The 9,046-nt window shown below is 52.7% G+C and overlaps 1 protein-coding gene across 2 annotated transcripts; it reads left to right on the forward strand.

Annotated features, from left to right (window-relative positions):
• Positions 1-2,605: 2,605 nt before the first annotated feature.
• TMEM102 (transmembrane protein 102) lies at positions 2,606-7,540 on the forward strand. 2 transcript variants are annotated; one of them, XM_053362224.1, is made up of 3 exons: positions 2,606-2,821; positions 3,370-3,635; positions 6,509-7,540. In XM_053362224.1, the coding sequence occupies exons 2-3, from the start codon at positions 3,443-3,445 to the stop codon at positions 7,525-7,527; spliced, it is 1,212 nt and encodes a 403-aa protein (XP_053218199.1). In that variant the 5' UTR covers positions 2,606-2,821; positions 3,370-3,442; the 3' UTR covers positions 7,528-7,540. The 2 variants fall into 2 exon arrangements, with proteins under 2 accessions (XP_053218199.1, XP_053218200.1); XM_053362225.1 differs by lacking the exon at positions 2,606-2,821 and having other exon boundaries at positions 3,312-3,635.
• Positions 7,541-9,046: the final 1,506 nt, after the last annotated feature.

Consider the following 9,046-nt stretch of genomic DNA (forward strand, 5'->3'; position numbering starts at 1 on the left):
GGCAGTCTACAACAGAAATCCAAGTGCCTTGTTTATCTCCTGTCTGGCAGGTTATCTGATAATGCCTTATCTGATTGCCTTTCCTGGTAGTCTGGCCATTCCTTTGAGATGGTGATTTCCCAATTCCTGAGACGATGGGAAGGTTCCCTCATCCCCTCCCTCCTTGCAGAGGAAACATTTGGTCAGTTTGGGAGTCAAAATGGTTTCAGGACAGTCTTCCTGTGCTGCTCCAGACATGTGGTCCATATATATATATATATATATATATATATATATATATATATATGACCTTTAATTTTTTATTACAATATATTTATGTATGTGTGTTTTCCTTGTGCAATGATCTACATTTGTTCAATTTTTGAGACCTTAAAATTCTTTTAACATGGGAGAGGGTATATATCTCAGTACAGTGGTACCTCGGGTTACATACACTTCAGGTTACAGACTCCGCTAACCCAGAAATAGTGCTTCAGGTTAAGAACTTTGCTTCAGGATGAGAACAGAAATCGTGCTCCGGCGGCGCGGCAGCAGCAGGAGGCCCCATTAGCTAAAGTGGTGCTTCAGGTTAAGAACAGTTTCAGGTTAAGAACGGACCTCCAGAATGAATTAAGTACTTAACCCGAGGTACCACTGTATGTGGGTTTTGAGTGGGGAAAGGTTTAAAGTATAGTGGTACATTGGTTTTCGAAAGTCTTCGTTGATGAACATTTCAGTTTTCAAATGCCGTATACCCGGAAGTAAATACTTTTAGTTTCGAATGCACCTCAGAAGTCAAACGGCTTCCACTGAGTGTGTATGTTATTTTTCTCAATTTTCTCTATTAAATATGCAGACCGCCCTTTGCGCCTTAGTTTCTGAACTCAAATGGTCTTCTGGAACAGATTATGTTCGAAAACCAAGGTACTACTGTAGTACTGCTGCAGTTGTTGTTGTTTAGTCGTGTCCGCCTCTTTGTGACCCCCTGGACAAGAGCACGCCAGGCCCTCCTGTCTTCCACTGCCTCCCGCAGTTTGGTCAGACTCATGCTGGTGGCTTCGAGAACACTGTCCCACCATCTCGTCCTCCGTCGTCCCCTTCTCCTTGTGCCCTCCATCTTTCCCAACATCAGGGCCTTTTCCAGGGAGTCTTCTCTTCTCATGAGGTGGCCAAAGTCTTGGAGCCTCAGCTTCAGGATCTGTCCTTCCAGGGAGCACTCAGGGCTGATTTCCTTCAGAATGGAGAGGTTGGATCTTCTTGCAGTCCATGGGACTCTCCAGAGTCTCCTCCAGCACCAGAATTCAAAAGCATCCATTCTTCGGCGATCAGCCTTCTTTATGGTCCAGCTCTCACTTCCATACATCACTACTGGGAAAACCAGAGCTTTTACTATACGGAAACTGCTGCAGTTACAAGGCAGTTTTCAGGCTTCAGGCAGCCAAGTAACCTCACCTGGGAATGCAGGTATTTGCAGCCATAGAATCACAGAATTGCAGAGTTGGAAAGGACCCCAAGGGCTAGGCGGGCAGGAATCACGAGGCAGGTATTTTGGAAACCCACATTAAAAACTACAACTGCTGCTGGATGGAACCAAGAGAGAAAAATAAACGTCCCAGGGCTGTTAGGACTGCACTGAATTAGCCCTGGATATAGAAAATAGAGCCAAGACTTCGCTCCTGCCCCACGAAAATGTCTCGTTTTGGACAAAACTATCCAAGGTGCCTTGGAGAACCTTTTGAGAGCGCTTTAAAAAGAAAAAGGTGGGGGGAAAGACTACGTTTCCCAGCATGCTTTGGGACACGCCTGGAAGCGGGAGTCAGTGGGGAAAACTACATTTCCCAGGGTGCTTAGGAGCTGAGCTTCCCTGGCTGTGGGCGCGCCATCCGCTTGGGCAGGTGAGTTGCAGGTGAGCGGGATGGGGCTTCCTGGATTTCCTCGGCGGAGCAGGTAGCAGCCGGAGAGGGAGAGGGAGGGAAGGGGAGGAGAGGAAAAGAAAAGGAGGAAGAGGGAGAGAGGAAGGAGGGAGGGACAGGGGTCGTTGCACCTGCCTTTTACCTGTGCGATGGTCTCCATCGCGCGCCCAGGAGCGCCGGCAGAGCCATTCCCCGCCCTTGCGCGTCCAGATCCGAGATATTTGCAGCGGAGTCTGGCCCCCGAGGGCGAGCGCACCCACCTGAGCCGGCCCTCGGCTAGCTGCCACCCACCCACCTACCTACCCACCCACCTACCTGCCTACCTTTTGGCTGGCAAGGAGCCCAGGGGTGGCACCGCCCGCCAGCACCCTCCTCCACCTGCGTCTCACCAGACGCGGAAAAGCATATTTCCTCTCTCTCTCCTCCATCACCGCCTAAAACGATCCGTGGGAATTGTAGCTTAACCAGGTGCTGCGAACTGTAGTTCACCCCGGCTACAGTTCCGAGCAGCCTGGATAAAGCGCAGCTCTCTTTTTCTTGACGAAGTAATCAAAACGTTTTGCGCGATGTCGGAACAGGAGGAAGAGGTTCAGTTCGAAGCCGGGCCAGAAAATAACAAAGAGGTCTACTAGTCGGTACCAATCAGGTATAGAAAAATCGGGAATTGTGGGTAGGAATATCTAAATTAATGATTCTTCTTAGTCTGGGTTAAAAACAAAAGAGGAATGTCAATGGGTAAAATTGATGGGAACTGCAGCCAGGCAGGTTATAGCGAGTAATTGGGAAAAATGCAGAGGAGCTAGGGGTGAACCAACGGAGGAAAAAATTGAATAATATTGTAATTTTAGAATATCTAACTGTGAAGATACACTGAATGAAAGGGTTTAAGGTCAGCGAGAAAGAGGAGGATCAATTTTGGAATTATTTGGGTAGGTTTGAACAATTTGGGGCAATCAAAATGTTAGAAGGTAAATAAACGTTGTGGATGGAGGAGTGTTAACGTATATAAAATTGTACATATGGTTGATTTGAATATGTTATTTTTGATTATGTATACCCAATGTATCAGCCGCCTGGGGGAGGTTTCAATACTTGTGTTTGGTTGTTGGTTTAAAAATAATAATTTTAAACATTTTTTAAAAAACTAGTCGGTGCCAATCAAAGTCAAATGTTGGTGGGATTTTGCCAGCCGTGAATTTATTTCTTAATATTCGTCAGAAACAGCCACCACAGTGAGTCTCCCAGTGAGTCTCCCGGTGAGTAGGGATCGGAACCCGGGTCTCTCTCCCAGGTCCTAGTCCAACTCTGTAACCACTACACAGCACTGCCCACTTTTTGCAGCGTTCACATGCTTTAAATAAACCTAGAATGAACTGGGGGTCTTTCCGCCTCCCCGCCCCACCAGTCTCAATGGGAGCACTGGCTGCAGAAGCCGAATCCTACCTCCTTATCAAGTCATTTTTCTCTTCCAATGAAGGTTGTGAGAAGATCATCCCGCCTTTTCTCTCTCTCTCTCCCTCTCTCTGTTCTTCCTGCTGGAAAGTTGGGGGATGGCGTCCCTTTTCGGGGACCCTCCCAACCCTAAGCCGGCCCCTGCCAAGCCTCTCACAGACCTGGATTTCCGTTCCGGGGCACGCATCGAAGAGATCAACCAGCTCATCCAAGAATACGAGGCCAGGGACCCAGGCGTCCGGGACGCCCCGGAACTGCACCGTGCAAAGGATAAGGTTTTCTCCCTGCTGGGTGAGTGGCTGGACTCTGGAAAGGGGGAAAGGTGTTTGGGAGAGGAGGACAGAGGGAGACGGTCAGCCTGGGAAGGGAGCCAATGTAGGAAAACTCTGATCCCAAACTTCCGCTGCCTTGTGGGATATTTTTGGGAGAAGAAAAGGCTCAGGGGTAAACCCTACACAAATAATAATTATAATCATGATAATGATAATAATAATAATAATAATATATTTATACCCCAGCCCTCCGGCTGGGTTTCTCCACCCACTCTGAGCAGCTTCCAACAGAACATTAAAACAGTGGTACCTCGGGTTAAGAATTTAATTCGTTCTGGAGGTCTGTTCTTAACCTGAAACTGTTCTTAACCTGAAGCACCACTTTAGCTAATGGGGCCTCCCGCTTCTCATCCTGAAGCAAAGTTCTTAACCCGAGGTACTATTTATGGGTTAGCGGAGTCTGTAACCTGACGTGCATGTAACCTGAGCTACCACTGTAATAGTAATAAAAAGGGATAAAACATAAAACATTAAAAATGTTCTTGATCCAGACTGCCTTCAGATGTCTTCTAAAAGTCAGGTAGTTGTTTATTTCCTTGACATCTGAGGGGAGGGCATTCCACAGGGTGGGTGCCACCACCGAGAAGGCCCTCTGCCTGGTTCCCTTTAACTTGGCTTCTCGCAGGGAGGGAACCGCCAGAAGGCCCTCAGAGCTGGACCTCGGTGTCCGGGCAGAACGATGGAGGTGGAGACGTTCCTTCAGGTCTACTGGGCCTTTGAGGCTGTTTAGGGCTTTCAAGGTCAGCACCAACACTTTGAATTGTGCTCAGAAACGTACTGGGAGCCAATGAAGATCTTTCAGGACTGGTGTTATGTGGTCTCCCAGTCCCCAGTCTAGCTGCCGCATTCTGGATTAGTTGTAGTTTTACCTTCAAAGGTAGCCCCACGTAGAGCGCACTGCAGTAGTCCAAGCGGGAGCTAACCAGAGCATGCACCACTCCGGCCAGATACAGTGGTGCCCCACAAGACGAACGCCTCGCAAGACGAAAAACCCGCTAGACGAAAGGGTTTTCCGTTTTGGAGGCGCTTCGCAAAATGAATTTCCCTATGGGCTTCCTTCGCAAGACGAAAGCCCATAGGGAAATCTCCGGGACAGCGGGGAAGCGCAGCGCGTCTTCCCCACTGTCCTCCGACCTCCTCCAAAGGCAGGCGGGGGGGCGGAGAGACCTCCTCCCGCCGCCAACCTTCGGAAGGCTGCTCTGAAGGCTGGCGGCGGGAGAAGGTCTCTCCGCCCCACCGGCAGCCATCGGATGGCTGCGATCTGAAAATGCTGGCGGGCGGCAGCAAACGCTTCGCTGCCGCCCGCCAGCATTTTAAAAGCCCCTGGGACAGCAGAGACTTTTCCGCTGTCCCAGGGCGATCTGAAAATGCTGGCGGGCGGCAGCGAACGCTTCGCTGCCGCCCACCAGCATTTTAAAAGCCCCCGGGACAGCGGAGACTTCTCCGCTGTCCCGGGGCGATCTGAAAATGCTGGCGGGTGGCAGCGAACGCTGCGCTGCTGCCCGCCAGCATTTTAAAAGCCCCCGGGACAGCGGAGAAGTCTCCGCTGTCCTGGGGGCTTTTAAAATGCTGGCAGTTGGGAGGAAAGCCCTCCTGTCCCCGGAGCTTGCGGGGTGGGAGGTGGGGAGAAGGGCTTTTCTTCCCACCGCCAGCCTTCAGAACAGCCTTCTGAAGGCTGGCGGTGGGAAGAAAAGCCCTTGTCCCCCCCCCCCAGCCTTCAGAAGAGGTCGGGGGACAGACTGTCCCCGGACCTGGTCTGAAGGCGGTTTCCATAGGAACGCATTGATTGATTTTCAGTGCATTCCTATGGGAAACCGTGCTTCGCAAGACGAAAAACTCGCAAGAAGAAAAAACTTGTGGAACGAATTAATTTCGTCTTGCGAGGCACCACTGTAGTCTGTGGGCAGGGAGGGTCTCATTCCGCACACCAGATGGAGCTGATAGTGGAGCGGAGTCCCTGGGATGGTTGGATGAGGCCTTGTATGTCTCCTTCCGGCAACTCCTGCAGCCAGGCTGGTGTCAAACATCTTGCTCTGCTTTCCTTTGGACCATATCAGCGAGACTGAGAGGGGGTTCTTGTCGTTTGGGCAGGCCTGCCCCCCCCCACTGTCTAGACTTGTGCCCCAGGGAAGTCACTTCGGAGCTGCTAACAAAGCAGTTTGACTTGACCCCCAGAGATGCACCCCATTGTCAGTTTGACATCACCCCAAAAGGCACACTCCATTGTCAGTTTGACTTCACTCCCAGAAACGCACTCCATTGTGAGTTTGACTCCCCCCCAGAGGTGCACTCCATTGTTGGTTTGACTCCCCCCCAGAGGTGCACTCCATTGTTGGTTTGACTCCCCCCCCAGAGGTGCACTTCATTGTCAGTTTGACTTAACCCCCAGAGGCACACTCCATTGTCAGTTGGACTTCACCCTCAGAGGTGCACTCCATTGTTGGTTTGACTCCCCCCCCGGAGGTGCACTCCATTGTCAGTTTTACTTCACCCCAAGAGGTGCACTCCATTAACTTCACCCCCAGAGGCGCATTCCATTGTCCGTTTGACTTCACCCCCGGACGCACACTCCATTGTCAGTTTGACTCCCCCCCCGAGGCGCACTCCATTGCTAGTTTGACTTCACCCCTGGAGGCACACTCCATTGTCTCTCAAGACAGACGGATGCCAAGAGCAACAGCTGACCAGAATTTCCTTGGACACTATCCGTGGGGGTCTTTCCAGGCAGAGGGAGAACCATTTGCTAAGGGAGGGCTGGGTGAACCAGGCCCCCCAAAATGAAGGGGTCAAACAGGGGTCTCAAGTCTCCTATTTCTTTTTTCCTCCTGCCAGGTCAGGTCCAGAAATCCGAGGGGAAACTTCCTCCCATCAACCGCTACTTGATTCTGTCCGGCGGAGCCCAGCGGGGCACCGTCCACACTGATCCTGGCACCCTTCACCCTCTTTCCGCCGGGGGCGACTATGACGCCGATTTCACCCTCCTGGTGCCCGTTCTGAGCGCCGCCGGGGTCCCCGTCACCTTGGACATGAAGCAGAGCCCCCCGGGCCACGCACAGATCAGCCTCCAGCCCTTTGGCCCCGAGACGCTGAACTGCTGGTCGGACTGTTGCTCGGGCGACGAGGCCCACCTGTCGGCCGAGCTGGTTTGCGAGTGGCTCTCGCACTCCTTCCCCACCGACGAGGACATACGGGTCGAGCGGCGCGGCTCCGTCACCTCCCTAATCGTCCGCGTCGGGCTTCGCCGCGTCCTCTACGACATCCTCCCGGTTGTGGCCTTCAAGGGCTGGCCGGAAGTTGCCCAGTCGTGGCTGGCACAAGCCCATTTCTGGGACGGCAAAATGACGGACGAAGAAGCGGCCGGCAGCTTTTACCTCATACCGTCCGCGTCCTTCGGTGCCTGGCGCCTGGCCTTTTCGGCCAGCGAGCTGCACCTCCGCCGGATCCTGCCCCCGCCCCTTCTCCGCGCCCTCCGGGCCGCCATGGCCATGCTGGGCTGCGACCTGCGCGGAGGCCTAGGGCCCTACCACCTCTTCACCTTGGCGCTGTGGTCGTGCGAGCGGCTGCCGTCCAGCTACCTCGGCCGGGACGAGAACGCGGCGCATGCCTTGCTGGGCCTCTTGGACGACCTCTCCGCCGGCTTGGCGCACCGGCGCCTCCCCAGCTACTTCCTGCCGCAGTGGAACCTTCTGGAAGGGCTCGCTCGGCCGGCTCTTGAGGGCCTGGCCCGGGAGGTCGCCTGGGTGAGGGCTGACCCGTGTCGGTTCCTCCGGCGAGCCGTGGAGGGCGCCAAGGAAGCCAAGCGGTTGGCCAAGGCCTTCAGGGAGCAGAGTGCGTCCCCCGCGGCGCCGTGATTCCGTCCACAGAACAGGCTTCAGATAGAAAAATGGTGCCGACGATGGCCGCCTTCGCCCATTGGTGAAGCAATCATGGCTACCCCCCCAAAGCAGCCTTTCTCAGCCTGTGGGTCCCTAGAGGTTGTTGGACTACGAGTCCCATCATCCCTCAGAGCTGAGGGATGATGGGAGTTGTAGTCCACAGGGGACCCACAGGCTGTGAACCGCTGCCCCAAAGGATTCTGGGAGCTGTCCGCTATTAACGGTGTTGAGGGTTCAGAGGGGACCCCCATTCCCCTCATAGAGCTACAAATTCCAGAGGGGTTCAACAAACCGTCTCCCTTCTTTGGGAATCGTAGCTCCGGGGTGGGAATACAGGGGTCTCCAAGTAACTCTTGAAAACCCGTAACCAGTGCTTTTTCTTTAAAAAAATAATGTTTAGGGGTCCCCTCCTTTTGACTCCAGAAAACCACCATTTTATCGTTCAAATCGGGGGAAATAAATACAGTAAATTGACAAAAGGCTGCCATCAGAGGACAGCAATGGAACTGGCGGTTCACCGTGCTGGAGAAGAAACTATTTTTTTCTTAAAAAATAGTTTCTTCTCCCATTATATTCACAAAATGTTTAGGGCTATGCTTACCCCCAGAAAAAAGCACTGTCCGTAACGAACTTCAGCTCCCAGAATTCCCAAAACCACGGCAGTTTCAATGTGGCCAAGGAGAGGTTCCTGAATTCTCTTTCCATGGCCTCATTGCACCATACCTTTAATACAAGATCATACCTCTTTAAACTGCCATGGCTCCCCCGCCGAACAATCCCGGGAACTATAGTATGCTAAATTTGCTGACTGTTGTCTGAAGATTCCTCCCTAATTCCTCTCGGATGTTTAACAATCAATACCTCTTCCGGGGAACTCCGGGACTTATAACTCTGTGATGGGAATACAGGGGTCTCTTACAACTCTTGGCCCCCTTAACAAACTACAACTCCCAGGATTCTTGTCGGAGGTGGGCGGAGCCAGGACGGCTAAGGCGGAATAAGAGAGCTTGGAAGACAACGGCACAGACGGGGCCCTAAACGAAAGTGGACGGCTGAATTATCGCAACCTCTCCTGTCCACCCTTTCCCCACATCTGTGGGGTCCTGAACTACAACTCCCACACTCTCCCAGCCCTGGCAAGCGCACCCAGCGGTCGGGGATGACGGGAGCCGTATGCCTGGCGTGCTAAAAGTCCCCCAGATTAAGAGGAAGGCTGCAAACCATTGGAATGGGGGGCAGGAAAGAGGGACGCAAATCTAATGGGGCAGAGCCATAGGATCGGGGAGACGGGACTTTGCACCCCACAACCTTCAATTGTGCCTTAAACCGATGTAAAAAACTGATGCAATGCGCCTGGGGTGCTCCTCTTGCTTTTGGGTATGCAACTTCAGGCTGCTGTTCTACCGGTGTAGCGCTTGCCAAAGAGAAAGGCCACAGGGCGACTCAGTGGGGCTGTCGAAAATATTTTGCTGAGCTTTTCTCCCATTTAAATGCC

The sequence above is a fragment of the Podarcis raffonei genome, chromosome 13, assembly GCF_027172205.1.
Source record: "Podarcis raffonei isolate rPodRaf1 chromosome 13, rPodRaf1.pri, whole genome shotgun sequence".
NCBI classification, from domain to species: Eukaryota; Metazoa; Chordata; class Lepidosauria; order Squamata; family Lacertidae; genus Podarcis; species Podarcis raffonei.